The sequence below is a fragment of the Vollenhovia emeryi genome, unplaced genomic scaffold (genome assembly GCF_000949405.1).
Source record: "Vollenhovia emeryi isolate VEMERY1.0 unplaced genomic scaffold, V.emery_V1.0 DF939449.1, whole genome shotgun sequence".
NCBI lineage: Eukaryota > Metazoa > Arthropoda > Insecta > Hymenoptera > Formicidae > Vollenhovia > Vollenhovia emeryi.
In genome coordinates, this window is record NW_011966917.1 from 1 (window position 1) to 22269 (window position 22269).

General features: G+C 35.3%; 3 protein-coding genes across 3 annotated transcripts in view; all 3 read left to right on the top strand.

Annotated features, from left to right (window-relative positions):
* The first annotated feature begins 18 nt into the window (after positions 1-18).
* On the top strand, positions 19-8083 carry LOC105557591 (vesicle-fusing ATPase 1-like). Its single transcript, XM_012004866.1, has 10 exons — positions 19-952; positions 1190-1278; positions 1952-2176; positions 2370-2997; positions 3093-3317; positions 3575-3874; positions 4970-5260; positions 5366-5550; positions 5630-5788; positions 7580-8083. Exons 1-10 carry the CDS (start codon positions 941-943, stop codon positions 7695-7697), a joined length of 2232 nt encoding a protein of 743 aa, XP_011860256.1. The 5' UTR covers positions 19-940; the 3' UTR covers positions 7698-8083.
* Positions 8084-14981: 6898 nt separating this feature from the next.
* Positions 14982-22269, top strand: part of LOC105557590 — a 12321-nt gene continuing 5033 nt past the window's right edge. The window contains exons 1-2 of the mRNA XM_012004865.1: positions 14982-15336; positions 15401-15582. Coding sequence (XP_011860255.1) covers positions 15180-15336; positions 15401-15582 — 339 coding nt within the window. The 5' untranslated portion in view covers positions 14982-15179. The remainder of the gene's footprint in view (positions 15337-15400; positions 15583-22269) is intronic.
* Positions 20288-21848, top strand: LOC105557589 (probable cytochrome P450 4s3). The gene is made up of 4 exons (XM_012004864.1): positions 20288-20637; positions 21065-21171; positions 21423-21513; positions 21792-21848. Exons 2-4 carry the CDS (start codon positions 21076-21078, stop codon positions 21800-21802), a joined length of 198 nt encoding a protein of 65 aa, XP_011860254.1. The 5' UTR covers positions 20288-20637; positions 21065-21075; the 3' UTR covers positions 21803-21848.

A 22269-nucleotide genomic window follows, 5' to 3' on the forward strand; every position in this document is an offset into this window, starting at 1 on the left:
AGATGAGCTGTAGGTAATAAAGTTTGTTATCTGAAATACAGATGTACGTAATATGAAGTTAATAATTATCTAAGATTATTTGTATCTAGTTAACAATTAACTTCATATTATGTACATCCGTATTTCAGATAATAAACTTTTATTATCTGCTTTATTATCTGCACCTGTTCCATATAGGCTGATGGCAGACAACTATCCGTAAGCGCTTAAGACTGACGTAGCCGTAGACTTAAGGTAAAGCAGAGAAAAACATAAGCCGTAAGGAACATGTGTTCTACGGCTTACGTTTTTCTCTGCCTTACCTTAAGTCTACGACTACGTCAGTCTTAAGCGCTTACGGATAGTTGTCTGCCATCAGCCATAACCTATAAATAATATCTTTAAGATATATTACCGATTGATGCCGTTTAGATTCCATTTTGATAACCTCTTTTAGATATCTATAAGACGTCTACTGGGTGACTATATTTGTTTAGCAATTTGATAACTCTAAGTCGACGTATTGTCAACTGAAAAAGGATTACCATATGCTGGCAATTTGATATCCACTACAAGTTATCTTATAGTTACATTTCGGACATAAATACGTTATCCGCCAAGCGGACATAAGTGATACTATTTGCCATCCTAAAGGTATCTTTTCTGCCAATTAAAAAGTTATCCGTATCTTTTTTTAGTTATCCTTTTCTTGACATTTTGATATCATTTTGCTACCTGGGTAGATTAAAATGGCCCACCCTGTATGTACCAAACATCGCCAAGAATCGCCTACAGAGGGCGACTGGGGCGACCGCTCGCTCGCTCGGCTCGCTTTCTCTTTCTCTCTCTCTGTCGCGCATGACCGCGAACAGCTTTGCCGCATCAATATCAGGTGCATACACGTCTGCGCTACTGTGTCGTAGTAGCGCGATCAAGATTCGTCGATTTTCTCGACCGTAACATGTCAAAGATGGTGAGTGCTGATCGCGGAAACGATTTGTCGCCGCGCGAGAGAGCGACGCGAATTCAAAGTTCTAATGACTTCGCGGATAAGAGTACGGGCCACCTTAGAAATCCGCACTGTCCGCCCCGCTCCGTCACTCCTCTCTCCCCTTTAGCCCCTCAAATCGAAGTCGCATCAATAACTCCTCTTTGTCAAGGCTTGTTGTCTTGCATAAAATATGAGGTAATGTAATCTTTTCTGCTTCAGCGGATGAAAGCAGTGAAGTGTCCCACGGACGAGCTAAGTCTCTCCAACTGTGCAATCATAAACCCAGACGATTTTCCCGATGATGTCAGGTAAAGGGATATGCAACGTATACAAAATGATTAGTTATCTTACAAGTAACATATATTATTGTCTCGCTGGAGTTATGGAGTAATCAAGTAAATTTATATTAAATTACTCCATAAATTAATGCAAATTTGTACTATAAGATATATATATGTATATAATATGTATGTATGTGTGTGTGTGTATGTGTTCATATGCTTATCAATGATCAGAACAATTCCAAGTGGAATATAAAAAAATAGCTGAATTAAAGCAGCGAAATATTGTAATCGTACAAAAGAGAATGATTATACAGAAGAGAATCTTGAAAAATTTACAATCGATCAGTCCACTAATACATTTTAAAAATATACATTGATACAATTACAGCTATTTCATAAACATCTGTGAGTGCATTGCTAAAATCCAATTTAAAAAATTTGAGTCAGGTTAGGTCATAACTTAATGTGTAGCCGTGATACGTAAAATGTTTGTTTGTCTTTGGGACAATTTCTTTATTTCACATAAGTAAGTATCTGTTCTACAATAGAAGCGTTGAAAAATCACATTTTACTAGATTCTACTATATTTGTTTTATTTCAAAACTTGCAAAATTTATAGATCACAGAGCCATGTACACATATATTTTTAAGTTGCAATACAACAATACAGATACATTAATTTCATTGTCCGTTGTAGACACATCGAGGTAACCACAGCACCAAATTATCATTTTGTATTCACTGTGAGGACGCATCATGAAATTCCACGTTGTACAGTTGGCTTCAGCCTGCCCCAGCGGAAGTGGGCGACATTGTCTCTCAATCAAGAGATCGAAGTTCGGCCGTATCACTTTGACCCAACTTCCAACACAGAATGTTTGTGCAACATCGTCTTGGAAGCCGATTTTCTGCAAAAGAAAATGTATGCTCGCCAGACAATTTATTTGTACCGCATACAAAATGATTAGAGTTTCTATGCAGCAGAGTTCTGTATAGTACAATTTATTATAAATTCATACATAGATGCAATAAATCTTGATCTGAATATTATAATCAAATTTTCCATCAGGTTTTCTCCCCTTTGCAGTTATTACATTTGTATGGTTTTATTCCAGTGTCACCTTGGAGCCGTACAACACAGACGAAATGGCCAAGGACTTCTTGCTACAGTTTTCAGGGCAGGCATTCACCGTGGGTCAGCAGCTGGCATTTCAATTTAAAGATAAGAAACTGCTTGGATTAGTTGTCAAGAGTTTGGAAGCTGCCGATCTGTCGGCCATCAGTACGGGACAGAGTACAGTGCCTAAGAAGACGAAGATGGGACGTTGCCTGGGCGACTCTATAATACAATTCGAGAAGGCAGAGAACTCCAGCTTGAATCTCGTTGGCCAGTCTAAGGGGAGAGCTGTCCGACAGACGATTATCAATCCAGATTGGGACTTTCAGAAAATGGGTATTGGTGGCTTGGACAAAGAGTTCACTGCCATCTTTCGAAGAGCATTTGCATCTCGCGTTTTTCCCACGGAGATTGTCACTCAATTGGGCTGCAAACATGTGAAAGGAATCTTGTTGTATGGACCACCTGGCACGGGCAAGACGTTAATGGCTCGTCAAATAGGCACAATGTTAAATGCGAGGGAGCCGAAAATTGTAAATGGCCCACAGATTTTAGATAAATACGTTGGAGAGAGCGAGGCTAATATCAGAAGATTGTTTGCCGATGCGGAAGACGAGGAAAAGAGGGTAAATAATTTGAGATGTGTATCTGCGTAGATGCAGTGTGTATTTTAATCAGACCCTTTGCACGCAATAAGGAAAAAATATTGTAATGTTTTTAGCTTGGGCCAAACAGCGGGCTTCACATAATCATATTCGACGAGATAGACGCCATCTGTAAATCTCGAGGTAGTGTCGCTGGAAACACAGGGGTTCACGATACAGTAGTTAATCAGCTTCTTGCAAAGATCGATGGTGTCGAACAATTAAATAACATTCTTGTTATTGGTATGACCAATAGGAAGGACATGATTGATGAGGCCTTGTTAAGACCTGGCAGATTGGAGGTAAAATTGAATTTTTTTTAAAGATAATCCTTTTAAAGTTATGCGCGCACAAATGCAAGTACGAATAATGGACGGTGCATTTGTTAGCCTTCAATTTACGTTTAATTAAATTTACTTTAATTTGATTGATGTACCGCTTAAAATCAAAGAGAAATGTAAATATGTTTACTGTCCATTTGTTCGCTTGTAATGTGTGCTAATATAATAACATCTATTTGTCGTGTAATATTTTTAATATATCCTTATGCCTTTTAAAGTTACAAATGGAAATTAGCTTACCAGACGAACACGGACGATACCAAATTCTTAATATCCATACATCTCGAATGAGAGATTATAAAAAAATAGCACCTGACGTAGATTTGAAAGAGCTGGCCACTTTGACTAAGAATTTCAGTGGCGCAGAGTTGGAAGGTTTAGTTAGAGCGGCACAGAGCACTGCCATGAATCGACTAATTAAAGCTTCCAGCAAGGTGGAAGTGGATCCATCCGCAATGGAAAAGCTTATGGTGTCCAAAGGCGATTTCTTCCACGCATTGGAACATGATGTTAAACCGGTAAGCAAACAGGAACTGAAGATCTTTTATTCCAAAGTGTTATTGGAAGAATCTTTTGTATCGCATATTTTACTGTTATTGGTTCTTACATATGCAGTCTGCATATATTTAATGTAATTCTACATTTTTCTTGTTTTATTAGAGGAGAGTCTTCGTGTATAAGATATCAAATTCATTTTTTCTAATTACCGGAAATCTATAGGCACAATTAAAACGTATAATAGCTCATTTTGAAGAGAATTTAATAAGCTAAGATGTTGAAATGTAAAAGAACCCCGCACTAATCATATAGGAAATTGGATCTCGGTTAAATTGGCTAGTTTTCACATATATTGTAGCTTATGACCTGCTGAACAAAAAATGTAATGGGCTCAAACTTAATTAATGGCTAGTTACTGGGCTACAGCCAGTCAAACATAGAAAATTTGGGCTCCGCGGGTCTTGTTTGGAAATACTTTGAAGCATATTAGGAAAAAATGTTTCAGACAAAAGTTAGTTGGTTCGAAGGGAGACATAAGACGATGCCATTTTCATTAACAGCTAGCTGCTCGTGATAATTAACACTTGAGAATATGTTATCTCGTACGAGTACACTGAATACCTCATAATACAAGCCGGGCGCTTTGCAGTTTTGCGATCACCAAATCTAATCTCTACAACTAAACAATGAAACATATCCAGTATTTTCCCACGAATGCGATTTTACTCTATCGCTGCATGCAAAATTTATTGCCAAATATCTATTTATTACATAATACACAAAGTTTAAAAACTCAATAGAATTTGACGACATCCAATTTCTTTTTTTTTTATATCGACTACGCGCACGATCAAACAATGAATTTTTCACTAAGTAGTTTTTACTCCAACAGTAATAAGTTCACGGCGGAAACAACTGACGGCATTTATTAGTTTAGCAGAAACCCCGCTATCTTATATTGATAGCCTACCTCATAATGCGAGTCTCTCCTCTATAGATTTCCAATGGAATAAAATTTAACTTCCGATTTACATAACCGTATATTTTGTTTTTATATAATTAATATGCTTCTATGTGAGACACACAGCTAAATGTTATATTTTTACGTCCTTTAGGCATTTGGTACAAGTGCTGAAACATTGTGTCAATTGTTGACTCGTGGGATTATTAATTGGGGTAGGCCGGTGGCTGAAATTCTCACTGACGGCAGTCTGTGCATTCAACAAGCTCGTGCGACTGAAGGATCTGGGCTCGTTTCTGTTCTTTTGGAAGGACCGCCGAACAGCGGAAAGACAGCGCTTGCTGCACAAATTGCACAGAATTCAGACTTTCCGTTTGTCAAAGTGTGTACACCTGAAGACATGGTCGGTTTTATTGAATCCGCAAAATGTCTTTCCATACGTAAGGTATGATTTTGTGTTGCCTATGCAAGTGTATCTCATAATAAATATTTATAATTATATTTGATATAAGCGTAGAAAGTAATTTCTCTTATTATTCATACATTTTAGGTATTCGACGATGCATATCGTTCACAGCTTAGCTGTATTTTAGTTGATAATATTGAACGTCTACTAGATTACGGTCCAATTGGACCGAGATACTCTAATCTGACATTACAAGCTCTTTTGGTGCTATTAAAGAAATCACCGCCACCTGGTCGTAAACTGTTGATTCTGTGTACTTCTAGTCGAAGGTAAAATAAAAACTTCTTTTTCATGAAAGAAAAAGACATGTTCTTAATAATATTCTTAATAATATATTTCTTCTTGTAGACAAGTTTTAGATGATTTGGAATTACTCCCAGCGTTTAATACTATCCTTCATGTGCCTAATTTGTCGCATCCTGATCATCTATTAAGCGTGTTGGAAGAAGTTGATCTTTTTTCCAAACATGAAATGAGTTCCTTACATGCAAAACTTCAAGGAAAACGGTAAGATAAAATTGCTATTAATATGTTTATTTGGATAATATATGTACACTACTAAAAAAAATAGGGAACACTTTTCATACTCTAAAAATTGGGCTATTTTTAAACCATTGAAACTCAGCGAAAAATCATCGTAGACACAAAACTAAAAAAGCATTTTAAAGCTTGAAGTTTCAACTTTAAAACCCTGTCAACGATTTATTTGAGTATGTTCATCTTCCTCGTTCTGTGCTTTAAAAAAGAATACATTAATTTCATACTTGATATGAAGAAATTCCGCAAAACTTGATCGAGAGATGCATCAACATGCGAGAGGGTTTACAAGCGGTAATTCATCGGAGAGAAGGTAGATAGATAGATAGATAGATAGATACTATTTATTGATTCCCCTTGGGGTTACAAGATGTTTTTTTCAAGGAACGTACCCAAACCTTTTATAACACCTCTCTCATATACTGGCGCTTTTCCAGGGAGCGTTCCCGAACTCTTTACAAACTTTCCCTTTTTCCTCCGCGACCTGGCCATATGCGACCTGTACACACTTTTTCCCTCCCACCCTTTCGACCAACCCTTCTTACCCCTCTTCCCGCCCGATCCGCTCCGTTGTCTCTCTCCTTCCTTGACTTTTCTTCCTTTTCCTTCTCCGTCGTTTTCTCCCTGCCTCGTCCTCCATCCTCCTTTTCCCGCTCCTCCTGTGTCACTCTCCATCCTTCTTCCCTTCCTCTCTTCCTCCTGCCTTTCTCCTTCTCCTTCTCCCCACCTAAAACATCAAGAACTTAGATCTGGTCCTTTCCTCATCTCCCTCCCCCGTCCCTCTATCTAACTCTCCACTCTCCTTTTCCCTCCTCTGACCCCCTTTCCCATATCCACTCTCTCCCATCCACCCACATTCTCCTGTTCTCCACCCTCACCCTTCTCCCTCTGCTTCTCTCCACTCTCGCCCTCCACTTTCTACCATCCTCCACCTCGTCCTTCTCTCCTCCATACTCTGATCTTCATCTACTTTTAACCCCCATTTCGCCCTTAAAAAGTCTGCCTTCCTCGTCGTCTCCTCCCTATCCTCCTCCTCCACTATTTCCATGATCACTACTACCCTTCCTCCCTCCCCTATCCTCTCTACTATCTCCCCTATCTCTATATCCCTATCGTGTTTCTTACCGCCCTCCTAATCCTCCACAGAGAGAAGGTAATACACAATACTTAACGCTCGCACGCACACACACGATGTACAAAATCCGACCGGCAACCTCCACGTTGTGCACATTGGGTAACGCTAATGCCGGCGGTAAACATCATTTTTCAAGAAAATACATGGTTCGCTTCAAAGTCATGTAACTCGGTCAAAAAAAATCGTAGGAAAATTTTAAAAAAAGCATTTTGTAGGTAAAATGTTGTCGATTGTGGAACTTGTATCGAATTTGCCGAGAGAATTTTTTTTATCGAGCTGCAATGTGTCAAATATACGTAATTTTAAGGAACAAAACAAGGTATTCTATTTTAAAGCACAGAACGAGGAAGATGAACATACTTAAATAAATCGTTGACAGGGTTTTAAAGTTGAAACTTCAAGCTTTAAAATGCTTTTTTAGTTTTGAGTCTACGATGATTTTTCGCCGAGTTTCAATGGTTTGAAAATAGCCCAATTTTTAGAGTATGAAAAGTGTTCCCTATATTTTTTTTTAGTAATGTATGTGATATTATCTGATATATGTGTTACGTAGGATAAATATTTTATTACAGATATTGTATCATATATTTTTATAATGTATACTGATATACATTTTATGATTTCAGTGTATTCATCGGTATTAAGAAATTGCTATACCTAACAGATATGGCACGTCAAGTAGAACCAAATTACAGAGTCGCAAAATTCTTATCGAAACTGGAGGAAGAAGGCGGTCTAGAGTAAGACGTATATATTCCATTTTGAGTTGCTTTTGGTAGTACAGAAAACGCAAAAAATGCTCCTAAGCATAAGTTTATTTAAAGTTTTAGATCGTTCAAGTTGAAGCGACTTTGATTAGTTCCCAAAAGAAACGCATTGTAAGCAATTTAAATGTAGAAATTTATAGCTTCTGTGTATAAATGAGAGATATAATCAGTGATATCTAGATCTCCTCTGTGTTAAAATGAGTTGTAACATGTAGAAGGTAGATAACATCAGCTTATATTGTGATGCATATCTGACAACACGTAATTAACTCTGTATATTTAAGTACAAGTACTATATTACTGCAGATATTTAAACAAGTGTTATCAGTTTTGTAAATTACAGAGATAAATTACGAAATATCACATTTTCGTATGATATTTTTATATAAGTAATTTTTATATCATTTTCATTTTATTTAATTTTATTCATTTTCGTTGACCCAGAAATACAAATTCCTTTTTTTACAAAATTTTACTAGTTTAATCGATTTATTTGCGAGGTTTGCTTGCGTTTGGAAGTAATAATTTACCTTGACTTAAATAGATATTCAATTATGACGTAATAATTACAATTATTGTAGTTATTATGGAAACACACGTGTGTGTGAAAAAAGACCGAAATGCAGTACTAAAAAATAGGGAACACTTTTCATGTCCTAAATTGCACTATTTTCAAATTTCTAAAATTTGGCAAAAATTTCGTGGATGCAAAATTAAAGTTGAAGTTTCAAGCTTAACTCCATATCGTTAAAAAAAATTGTTGTCGATCGTGTGCAGATTAATAAAAAGTTTTTCTTGTAAAATACAACAAAAAAAGTACATACAGATTGTTAGTCGGATACGTACTTATCCAAATACACACCCAAACAGCACAGAAAGATTGCAGGAAGATTACAGAAATGTTACATTGCAAGATTGCAATATTGCAGCAACGTTGCGCAACATTGCTGCAACGTTTCTGGAGGATTGCAGCAACGTTGAAATGTCCGCCCTCGAAGAGATTGCAGTGCAACATTATAGCAATGTTGCAGTGCAATATTTTTGGAATAATTTGTTGTTGTACATAAGCAGAGAATTTACTAATTACATATGCATCCGGGCCTTTTTCAATACACAGCAAGCTATTGCGAAGCAACCTAAGGAGATTATGTCGCTTTGCAATAGATGGAGATTGCGAGCAACACCGCACTGATCAAGTACTTAATAATTCGCGCATTATTGGTATCAACGAAAATAACATTATAAAATTCTCGTAATTAGAAACATTTTTTAAATAGAAAATATAGTATTTTTCAAATTTTAAAGGTCAAAAATAACGAGCTACTATAAAGGATGTTAGAAAAATCAATTATATTCTTAATAATTTACATAGGTGAACGTTTAGACTTTACTTAGTCTTTTTCAACACCCTAATTCAGTAATTAAGATACATTAAATTTAAAAGGTACGTGACTGATCATTTAAATTATTATTAAATGTCGTTGGAATAAATTAAAAATTAGTTGTCTAACTATTGCCACTGACCTCTGTCCGTTCTTAGATTGTGTCATAACGATGAGTTGTTTGACGATAATTACATGTGTCCAGAATGGGAATCGTTTTTTCCTTGTTTGTGATGTTGGCATTTATATATACATATAATTTTTTATTTATTAATTTTTAACTTATTCCAACGACATTTAATAATAATTCAAATGACCAGTCACATACCTTTTAAATTCAATGTATCTTAATTATTGAATTAGGGTGTTGAAAAAGACTGAGTAAAGTCGAAACGTTCACCTATGTAAATTATTAAGAATATAATTGATTTTTCTAACATCCTTTATAGTAGCTCGTTATTTTTGGCCTTTAAAATTTGAAATGTTGTTGGTAATATTTTTGTTCACCAGTAATTAAATCAATAATCAATCAATTGTTTCGACATAACTGGCTATGTATTTAATTTGTCACAATAACGACGTTTCGACTGCAAATCGCAGTCCTCTTCAGGTTAGTTTAAGAGACAAGCATTTATACGGATACAAATTATTGTGGTAGCAATAAGTCTTATCTATAACAATATAAATTATAAATTAGTTTTTTCCAATATAAGTTTAATGTCTTTGTAAAACGCACGCAATGTTTATGAATCTATTGTAAGGTTTTTTGAATTGGCGTAACCAGTAGGACCAATTAGCTTTTAGAATATAAATTAAAAATGCCATTATAACTCACACGTAATGTTCGTCAATTAATTAAATTTAAAATTTAATCATTTGTTTATACATTCAACGAGCGTCCACTTTATATTATATGTATAGTATTTTTATTATTTTTGAAACACTGCTGCAATATTGCTATCGAAAGTTTGCAATTTTATATCCCTGCAATGTCTCTGCAAGATTGCAACGTTTCTGCAATGTAACTGCAGCTATCTATGCTGTATGGGCACACGCAAATATGCGCACTCCCCTCTACACACGCACACATGTACAAGATACACGATCCAACTGACAATTTCCTTGCGATGCATAATATTAAATAACACTAATGGCGCCCGTAAGGCTGAAATCACATGATGCGGAATAGGAGTACGGAATAGAGAGTGCGTTATAGAAACAGGCAATCAGAGCTTTGCCGTATCAACGAGTGACGGAAATGTCTGGCTCTGATTGGATGCTTCTATGACGCACGTTCTATTCCGCAGCTCTATTCTGCACCATGTGATTTCAGCCTAAACGTCATCTTTGAAGAAAATGTATGGTTGGTTTCAAAGTCATAACTTGATAAAAAAAGTCGTAGGAGAATTTAAGAAGAAGCATTTTGTTGTAGGTAATATTATATACTTTTTAGCACTTTTGTTTTATTTTGCAAGAAAAAATACGTTATTGAGTTGTAGAACATGAAAAATACGTAAATTTTAAGTAACAAAATATGTTGTTTTTAAAGCATAAAACAACGAAGACAAAGAGGTTTTAAAAACTACCGATAGCCTAAAAATTAAGTAGCATTAAAATTGAAACTTCTTAGAAAATGAAGAGGCCGTTTAGGACCGGGCATAGGTGCAAGTAGCCAATTAAATTAATAAGTGAATCCATATACCGTATTCTTTCCAACTTATCCTGCGCGCCAGTTACATACCAGTCTTATAACACAGGTTTATTTTTTTTATACATTTATACATTATAAACGGCCTCTTCATTTTCTAATTGATTTTATATCTTAAGGACCTAAGTTAAAATTGTAGTATTGAAACTTCTTATTTCGAAATGCATTTTTATCTATGATGAGTTTTTGTCGAGTCTAAACGATTTGGAAATAACCTACTTTTTGGGATATGAAAAGTGTTCCTTATTTTTTTTAATTTGTGTATTTAAAATCACACCTAATTTTAGCATTAGGATCGTCAGTTGCATTATGCTAGGCATTTCTCTCTTCCTTATATGGCTTATATATCTTTAATACATGATTAAATCAATGAAACATTATAGAAATTATACAAGAAGTACTTATATTTCGCTTTAGCTGTCGTAGAGACGATTGCACCAACGTCGTTTATTGCTTTTTAAACAGTTTGATGACAATTCTTCATCTGTCTAAGTTATAATTGTAATTATAACGTAGATGGGGGAAGAAAAGAGTGGCTCCAGAAATCGCCTCTTTTGGTCCCTCGATTGATATTGAAACTGAAATGTGTACTAAATGATACTGTACGATAAGATATCAATTACAAAATATTTTAATGTTGAGAATTGATTCTGGAGATATAGAGGGTCAAAGTAGTTGAAATTCGTTAACGTGTCAACTCATACGCCTTAAAGCACAAATTTATATGTCAGTCCGAATATTTAAACCTTTGTATCCAGAGGTTCTGCAGGCTGCTGATAATGAATATGAAGCCAGATTTTTCAGTGTATGAACTAACACGTTAATGAATTTTGAATACTTTGACTCCCCTATATCTTCAGAATCAATTCTCAAATTACAAATTTTTTGTGATTGATGTCTCATCACTTGGTATCACTTGGCACACATTTCAGTTCCAATATCGAGAGATTGAAAAGAAACGAAAAAAAAGAAACACTGGTTTTGGGGTCACTTTTTCTATAAATAGCATTAGCACAAGATTTCAATAAAAGCAGCCGTGAGTGAATAGTATGGGCAAAGCTGAACATATTTCTATAGCTGTACATTATGTGATACATATTTAATCCAGCACAGATATTTTTAAAGAACGATATCTCGAATGTGCACACAGATATGATTCTAGAACAGTGCTTCCTATTCGCGACGAACTTGCTTGTGACTTTGTTGGAAAAACAGGAGAAATGCAGGGTGTATGTTAAAAAAATTTGTTTAATGGAATTTAGAAATATACCCCAGAAGAAATTAAAAAGTTTTAGTAAACAACTATGGGTCTGTAAGTGAGCTGTTTTTGAGATATTTGCAATAATATGAAAATTTGACTTAATTTACCTAATTTGTAAGAATGCTTCTTCACGGAGCAACGACTCCAGTAATTATAGCAACAAGTTTACCCTTTTAAAACAAAAAAATATATAAAATTTTAAAAATACAAATATCTCAAAAACGACTTATTTGCGAACTTGCGATTATTAAAATTTTTTTGGGCATACTACATTCACTTAAAATATTTTACCCTTTGTTTTTCAACACCCTGTGTAATATGACAGTATGTCTTTAAGCGATAGTTCATTAATGTGATAGATTAAGTACACATTAAACAAATAGATACTTGATTTGATTTATTATTAACATTTGACCAAATTTGGTCACATACATATGTATATAAAGTATGAATATATTTAATGTTAATACAATTAATAATTTAGTTTATGTCCACGTTAGTCGTGTTACTTCTATGTCGTGAAAAATCATAGTTTATTTGCTTAATTAATTGAAATTACTATACATGTGTATTAAAAGAATGATTTACTTTAAGTAACACTAGGAAGTAAAATAGGAGAAAAGAAGATATTCTGGACATGAATATCGTGTCTTGTAAGAGACAACATAAAAGAGTAAAATTTCTATAGAGGAAAGACCACTGGATCGACGTCAACAATCTTCTTGTATATGCTAAAAAGATTTATATATCAGAAAACAGTCGGGAAACACTGTTCTAGTTCGTAATTGAGGAAGAATAGTTTATATAAAGATATAACAGATTGACACTTGTCCGTAAGACGATGAGTAAACCGTTGTGGTAGACCACTTTTAATTATTGAATAGCAATAAACATAGCTATATATGTACAAAGAGATATACCTGTTATATTCTCGTATGCCGTGTATTTATTGTTGAGTGCATCCACGAGTGCACATGTATATTATATGCAATGGATAATTGTGCACGTGTTGATTCAAAATTTGTCACTGTGGTTCAGAGAGAGAGAGAGAGAGAGAGAGAGAGAGAGAGAGAGAGAGAGAAATTATAATAGGCAGAATAGTTATAAGGACAGTCGAATTTTTAGTCAATATCTGTGTCAATAATTCTTCACTATCTTCAGCGTGTATCAATAGAGAGACATTCCAATTATCAAGTGAGATATATTTATTCTGTTACACATAACCAGGGGATGATAATGAGAAGGGCGTGTTGCGCATACATGTTATACCTTTATTTTTATCAATACGATTTACGATAGGTCAATAGCTGTGTAATTTGTTATTAAGATATAAGTTGCTACGATTAACGAACAATAGTGTACATTTTATTTATTTTTTTGTATAAAATTGAGTTAATTATATATCTGTTATGGCTTGAGGAGTTTGTCAAGCTAATTATGTGCATTATATGTGTATAAGAAACGAATCGTGTGTATCGCGAACCTGAAAAGAAATTTCGCTCGTGCAGTATTTCTTATGTGCTGTAATATAATCAACTATTTATCTCTGTATTAATCAATGTGACCTGCTATCGATGTAAGACAGAAATAAAATTATCCACGAATGTAGAAGGGCCTTCAGTAATGTCTCGTATAAAGGAGCCAAGTGAACCAAATTAATGTACATATTATTAGCATATAATGAACACATTAATTATATACCTTATTATTACCTCCATAATACCCCACATAAAATATTCTTAAGTGAAACAGAGGGCGAGATAATAAGAATCTGATAAGAGTACATAAATACAGTTATATGCATATACAGGGTGTCCCATTTATCTTGACCACCTCAAACATCTTTTACGCGTTAGGATAAAAACGTCAAACGGAATTACTTGATTCGAAAAGAAGTTGACGTGGATACGAAGGTAATTCGTCACAAAGTCACATCCTTTAAGATGTCAAGATTATTAATTTTTTTTATGGGATCACGTATTTTAATTACCAATAAAGTTGAAGGTACAGAAGATGGACTAAATAACATGTTTCGAATAATCAAACGAGTTATGAAATTGTTTAAATTAAAGAAACACTTGATATAAAAGTTTTTTTATTTTTTTTGTGTACAATTCGAATTTGTAATAAAAAGTACCATGTTTCTCTAACAAAATTTAACTTCCGGTCGGAATCAAAAGTTAAAAATATCACCGGTAAAGAAAAATATTTAGACAAGGTCGACCCCCGTAAATGATTTTGTCAAGGTCACAATCCTGAGTGACCTTCAGAAGGTTATAGTCGTCGCTCGTTTTTTATTCAAAAGTTATTAACAAAAGTAACTTAATTAATGATTCAACATGGGTCATTAATTGTATTTCCCAATAAAAAAGGGGAGTAACACACACATGCAATTTTTTAATACACCATTAACTTTTACATATTATTTATATAATTAACCTTTCGAGACACACAAGTGTCTAAATATGCAATAATGATTCACGAAGTAAGTGCAAAGAGAGAACTTATTTATAAATAAATATTATTTTAATTATATTGTATGTATATTGCTTTATTACATTTATTTTAATCCTCTTAAAACTTCTTTACTTAGAACACAAGATATTAAATTCATGAAAGGGCCCCATTTTTATCTTTGCACCAGGGCCGGGCCCCAAAAACCCTTTGCACTGCCCTGGTCATTAATTTTTATTTTAGAAGGGGTGTAAGGGTGGTTTGGGGCATCCTGCATATTGAATAAATTTTGCTCTGCAAAAATTTGTACACGTTATGGATAAGATTATTTTATAAATCTGATATTAAACTTTAGAACAAGTTTGTAATTAAAAATGGCAGAAGCGGTAAGTTTGATGCTATCGATTTAAATGGCAGAGTATCGTTCGTCGATATCACACTCCGGGCACTGGTGTCGACTTCCGCTGGTCTATGCAGACGGAGTATCAATGGAACCTTCTTATCATTAGAGTTTCGCAACCTAGCTCTCAAATACTTGCTCTGCCTTACTCGCGATGACGCAATCTCGTCGAATATGATTAGTAGGGGAAAAAAACAGTGAAAGTGCGCGTGACGTAACAAAATTATCGCGCGCAAAACACAGGGCGATTTAGAATGAAGTCGAGCGCTAGCGATCCTTGGCGCGGAACCCGTGCGGAAACAACGGTCGACAACGACGACTCGCCCAGCGATCGTTTCGAAGATTCCTTCTTGGACGAGAACACCACTCATCGTCGGCTGTCCGACTCGGAGCAGTATCTGCAGAAGCTGTGTAAGATGCCGTGATTCACGCCCTCGTATTTTTATCTGATTTCTAAATTCTTTTCCAATGACAGACTCCAGATTGAAAGTCCTTCAGGGAGGTAACACGAGGAAGGATCTCGTGGCGTCGCTGTCAGTGGCGAAGGAGGATTGCATTGCGCGTTTAATCACCTCCTCAGGCAACAATCCTCAGTCTGAGGAAGAAGCCGAGTTGGCGTCGAATCCTCTGATACGACACGTGGCCCCTCATCTACAGGTGAGCGTCTGGACAATGACAAACTACCTCATTACGTTTGTTTACAACTTGACTTTCGATAATGAACGATAAAATTATTCTGTGAACAAGATCCTACTTGTAAGCTCATTTGCTTTGCTAGTAAATCTAGTAGTTATGATAAGGCGTTTATGACGACATTCGAACGAGAAGTGACGTCGATTCGACGACCACCTGGACGTCGGGCGACGAATCATTTCTCACTGGGATTGTGAGAATCGATATTGTGTTTTTGACAGAGATGGAGCGAAACAAAACACGCATGTAGAATTGTTTTTTCAAAAATAATATATTAAACTGATCAGAAATTTTTCAGGATCGCCAGCAAAAATTAACAACATCAAATTTGGTTGACCATATCTGGCAATTTTAATGGTTTAGTGTCGCGATGTTTCGACCATGGGTTTTGGTCCTTTTCCATGGGTTTAGGTCAGTCATGTTCTGTCAGTGCTCAAGCTAAGTTCATGTATAGCCAACACTGGCATAACATTTTTGGATTGTAATGACTATAATATCCTCTCAACACCACTATAATACATGTGATTCTATGTGTACGACTACCACAGTTATGATCGCTTGAAAAGGACCAAAACCCATGGTCGAAACGTCGCGACACTAAACCATTAAAATTGCCAGATATGGTCAACCAAATTTGATGTTGATAATATATTAAATTGTATATTATATGATGACAGGGTCAATTAGTTGGTCAAGCTGAGTAAGATTGTATTGCGGTTATTTTTGCGCTCACCATCGGTGGCTCATGGTTGTGAGAGTCCGTCGTTAGATTTTCGATAAAACGATACAGTACGACGTGACAGGCCCACGTCTGTACGTAACACCCGCCAACGACAGACTGTTCCCAGACAGAACATGATATTACACGAATATTCTGTACTCATACTATGAATGTACGTACTGTACATAATATACTGAGAATATCTCTATAATATCTCCTGTAGTATACCAGTTTTCGTATATTTCTAGGATGTTTTCAGAACATCTTTTATAGTATATGATTTCTCGTATATAGTATAATATATTATCAGAATATATTGTTACGTATATTCTAAAACACTATACTGTAAAACGTACTGTATATAACATACTGAGATCATCCCTATAACATTTTTAGTAGTATATTATTTTCCGCATATTCTCGTATATTTTCAGAACATGTAGTACTACCCAGATAGCACACTGAATTCACAAAGTATTCTTTAATTTTCTTTTTCTGAATTGTAATTTTTTAGGAATTCATAGAAGAATACAATAAGAGTGACAGAGGAAGTTACATGCACCATAAATCGTTTTCCTGACAACTTCTTAAAGTATTCATCTCGAATTCAATAAATGTAAACTTTATGAATTCAAGGGGAATAGTGTTAGTACAAAGAGGATTACAAAATATTTACCCAATGTATGTACACATCTAATATGCAGTAACATTACACCATTATTATAATTTCTCACTCAACAGTGAGATACTCTCAACCGAAGCTCGTTAACAATCGGATGATTCTTCCGTTTCGGTTCTCGTCGTTCGACCCAGATAGCACAAAGATGAACATAAGTTCATAGAGAATTTATTTTAAAGAAAACATACAGAATTAGAAAAATAAATATCTGAAGAATTCTTGAAGAAATAGTCTCAATCAGTTCGTCTTGAAGTATTCTTCTGAAGTTCTGAAGAAGAAAAGAAAGAATCGATTCTTTCTTTTACACAATAGAACTATTGCACCAAATTAATTGCACATAACGTTACGCACACAAAATATTACACGTGATAACACGCTGCACAAGAACGTCCGGATGGCGGTTAGCGGATACTCGCGCATGACAAATAATTCCTTATAAATTCTTAAAGTATTCACAGTACTGAATCGCGAAGTATTCATTATAATGAACTTCAGAAGAATACTTCAAGACGAACTGATTGAGACTATTTCTTCAAGAATTCTTCAGATATTCGTTTTTCTAATTCTGTATGTTTTCTTTAAAATGAATCCTCTATGAACTTATGTTCATCTGTGTGCTATCTAGGTTGCGACTTTGTGACCAATGTAGAACGTCGCTGTCACGTCTAGTGCTGGCAAGGATGATACATGAAATGTTTCCGAAACCTTGAAATATTTTAGAAACCTTTCAGAAATGTATTTTGCTGTATGGGAAGAAAATAATTTAAATAAAAAAGTCAAAGGTTAAAAAACGCTCGCAACGCTATACATAAAGGATATCAAATGTGACGCGTATTCGGATTTATTGACGGCTGCAGAAAGATCATCGTTTCATCGAGATGTGAGTTTTGACATTAAGAGCTGGTAAATGTCGACTAGTCGACTAATTTATTCACGCAAAGCAGTGTTGTCTACTATGCTTCTCTGCATGGCAGTCGAGCGCGTGGAGGGGGTAGAGTGGGGGTAGCCCCTCAGCGCTCTGCTAACGTCGGACGCGGAGAAGAGCGCGGGTATATCTGCTGTCTCTTTCTCTCTACGCCGTGTCGATAGAAGAGCGCGGAAAGAGACAGCAGATATGTCCGCGCTCTTCTCCGCGTCCGACTGCGACGTTCGGACGTTAGCCGAGCGCTGAGGGGCTACTCCCACTCTACCTCCTCCACGCGCTCGACTGCCATGTAGAGAAGCATAGTAGGCAACACCACGGTCTTACATACAGGTCCTTCAGCTCAGCCAAATGGTGGTGGGAGTAGGTCGAATTTTTAAGCCAAAAATCGTTTGTCTCTTGGCCACGAGAGTTGCTGCGGTAGGATAGTAGCGGTAGTAGGACAGAGACACAGATATAGAAATTACGGTTTCTATATCTGCGTCTCTGTCTACTATCCTACCGCAGCGACTCTCGTGGCCAAGAGACAAACGATTTTTGGCTTAAAATTCGACCTACCCCCACCATATGAGCTGTGGGTAAGGACCTGTATGTTAAGGCTATTCTACAATTGCGTAAACGTGGTTGTTAGCGGTTGTACAGTGTTGTAAAACACAGTTTTAAACTAGCATTTCCGATTGTAAAGCCTGTTGTAAAAGATGGCTGAACTTGATCTTCCACGACTACAACGATACAGGACGTAAAAGCTAACTATATAATCATTCATTTCAATTACGACGTATCTCACTCTATTGTATATTACTTTGATGTACAACACTTACTACTACTTCTACTCCTACAACCCTACAACTACGTTTACGCAATTGTAGAATGGCCTTAAGACCGTGGGCAACACTGACGCAAAGTCCTTCACGGTGTAAACTTTCTCCGGACCAAGGATATGAACATAAAAATTATAGCCGGGCGTGTGGCAGAGATAGGCGGGGGGGAGGGGGTTGGCATTCGACTCTACCTTCTTTTACCTTCTATCGTCCGACGCTGGAAATAAAATAAAGATATTATTTACGCGTCTATTTCGACTTTATACTGTTATTGCGACTAATATTATCATATGCCTCGGTGGTCGAATTTGTTGAGACGCCCGCCTAGAGAGAAGGAAAGTCCAGATTCAAACCCTGGCTGAGGTAATATTTTTCGCAATAAATTTTCTGTATTATAAAAATTGCCAGATACAGTCAATATAAATCACTGATGTTATAATATTAATCTTATTATTTCCTTTATTTCTTCCGATAAAATTGTATGCTTAATATTGGTTGGATGTAACATTCTAATATAAAAAATGATAAAGTACCATAGTTTGTATAAATATTCAGTTTAGTTGGAGCCATTTGATGATATCATTACTTTTGTAGAGAAGATACTTGAGGCGGGGGGGGGGGGAATAATCATAACTCTACATCTGGGAAAATATAAAAACCATTCGAGTTAATGAAGTAGAGTTGATGGTACGATAAAAAGTATTCATCGTAGAAATTTATTTCGTGTTCTTGGTTTTTCATTAGGCTCCACTCCTAATCTGCTCATCGGGTGGGAAGCACATTGTTGTAAGGTCAAAGGGGGCATCGGGTGGGGGGGGCATATATATATAAGCCATGCCTTATGTTGAAAGAAACATTCAGATTAAGTATAAGTTGCGCGGTATTTATATTGGTTGTATACTACGATGTTTGCATCTGTGACGGAAATAGTAATTTGTGTCGCTGTTATTTTATATTACATGTTATGCTACAAAAACGTAATATTTATTAGAAAACTAACCAATTTGCCAGGACCCAAACCATGGCCGGTTTTGGGTAACTATCCTATTTTATGGAATTATTTTGGTAAGAAGAAATATTAATATTTTGACTTACTTAATATTTAAAATTAGCATAAATATTTTTAAGATAAGATTATATGTTAAATATAATTCAATAATTTCACTTAATGTAATTCAAACTTTTTATGAAATGTAAAAATAGCTAAAGAGTTTTAGTATATGTATACTCCGATTAAATGTAATTGGATAATCCAATTACGTAATAATAAACGAATATCCCCAGCAAACACAAAGTAACAGTTGTATAACTGTAAATTAAAATTTCCTACTCAACAATATATAACACGTGTGTTATGTAACAGTTATATTGTTGAGTAGGAAATTTTAACTTACAGTTATGTAACTGTTACTTTGTGTTTGCTGGGTCTCCACCACTAAGGTAGTTGTTTCGCGACAGTAATGCTCAAAAGTTTCTTCCAGACAGGAACCAGCACTCATTTATTACAATGATATATTTTGATGTAATATTGTTCTAAAGCAGTGCTCGGAAATATTTGCACTAGCCGGAAAATAATGTCATGACTCAGGATCGATATGTATCCCACAATTAAATTAGAAAAGGCGATCTTTTATTAAAATATTTATTTGTATTAAAGGACCCCGCACAAAACACGGGGAAATTCGGCCCGGACAAATTCGATGAAACTGTGCCATTTTGTACTTCGAGTCATGCTGATCAAAAGTTGTCAAGGACGCAACCCGATCCTATGAGTCATTTTAGAGCTACAGAAATTACTCGTATAATTATTGGCCTGTTGTTGTTTTTCATTTGTCTTTACACGAAACGAGCTTATCTTATTATATTAATTAAAAATGTACGTAATATTTATTTTGATAATAAAATATATGGTAATTATGTATTATATTATAACGGACCACCCTCCAATCTCGGTGACCTGGACATATTTGTCATGGTCATAACCCTGAATGACATTCAAGAAAGTTTAGCCGTCGGCCGGTGTTTGTTAAAAAGTTATTAACAAGAGTGTTTAAGGAGATTGGTTGTTTAAAACATTTTTCAAAATTTTAAATATTTTGCGAGATAAATATTAAAAACCATAATCGTTAAACATTTTTTGTTAATAACTTTTTAACAAACACCGGCCGACGGCTAAATCTTCTTGAATGTCACTCAGGGTCATGACCATGACAACTTATGTCAAGGTCATCAAGATTGGAGGGTGGTCCGTTATAGTACATAATTACTAAATATATGTATAAACAATATACTAAAATTTTTAGAACGTTTGAATATGGTACTACGATTGGCAGAAGAATACTCATCTCCTTTTCAATTTTGGTTGGGCAGCAACTTAGTCATTGGAATATATGACCCACAACAGGCAAAAGTAAAGGAAAATCATTCAGTTTAACCTAATGTTTCTATTATCTTTTCATAAATAGCTATTTTAAATGACTTTCTACATATATATTTTATACATACATGAATATGTAATGTACGTATCTTTATAATTAACTTTAACTAATCACAAATTGGTTCATAATGGATGAAATATATATGTAAAATATTTATTAAACGAATGAAACAAACATGCGCACTTTTCCACAAATGTAAAAACGTTAATTTATAATGTTTTAGGCTATCTTACATAACAGAAATTGCATGGATAAAAGTATAATTTATAAGCTTTTCAAACCATTATTTGGTATGGGATTACTTACTGCTCCTGGTAAGATATCGTATCTACAAAAGTACTAACAGTAAAACTAATAGCTTTTTGTAACTATGCAATTGGTTACTTTCTTTATAATTAATTTTAAAAAAGCTTTTAGATTTGTTCTAACATTCTGTCAGAATTGTTTATATTCTAGTGTTACATTTATAAAGTATGTTTATTTTTATATTAAAGTTTACTTATATTATTTCTGATTCCTAATATTATTTAGCATGATTACATAATAATATTAATTGTTAGTTACGCCATAAATTTTCTACAACTTTTTTTAGCATCCATATAGACCCGAGTAAGAAAAATAAGTGGACCTACATTCCGTCCATCCATATTGCAGAATTTCTTATACCACTTAGAAGTTCGCTGGATCAGCCATTGAGTTCAGCCGTTGAGATCCAAAAATCTGAGGACCTGTCAACTCGCACATAATACTCGCGTAAACTACACGATCGGTCTCGCGCGTGCGTTCTAGCTACGCTTATACTTGGCGCGAGGCACTACTGTGTCTCGTGATTGTAATCTTTCTGCAGGCGGACTTTTTACCTGCAATCCTGCAGCAATATTGCGATAATATTTTGCATTATTTAGGCAATATTGCAATCATAGACATGGTAAATATAGACTGTGCGCTCCATTGAATAAGCTGAAGCTTGTAGAGAGAGAGAGAGAGAGAGAGAGAGAGAGAGAGAGAGGAGGAGGAGGAGGAGAGGAGAGAGGAGGAGGAGGAGGAGGAGGAGGAGGAGGAGGAGGAGG

Coding starts and splice junctions, on each gene's coding strand:
- LOC105557591 (XM_012004866.1), top strand. Junction 1,279..1,951: donor GATTTTCCCGATGATGTCAG/GTAAAGGGATAT, acceptor TGTCCGTTGTAG/ACACATCGAGGTAACCACAG. Junction 5,789..7,579: donor GCAAAACTTCAAGGAAAACG/GTAAGATAAAAT, acceptor TTATGATTTCAG/TGTATTCATCGGTATTAAGA.
- LOC105557589 (XM_012004864.1), top strand. CDS start 21,076: ATGGTACTACGATTGGCAGAAGAATACTCATCTCCTTTTCAATTTTGG. Junction 21,172..21,422: donor ATGACCCACAACAGGCAAAA/GTAAAGGAAAAT, acceptor ATAATGTTTTAG/GCTATCTTACATAACAGAAA.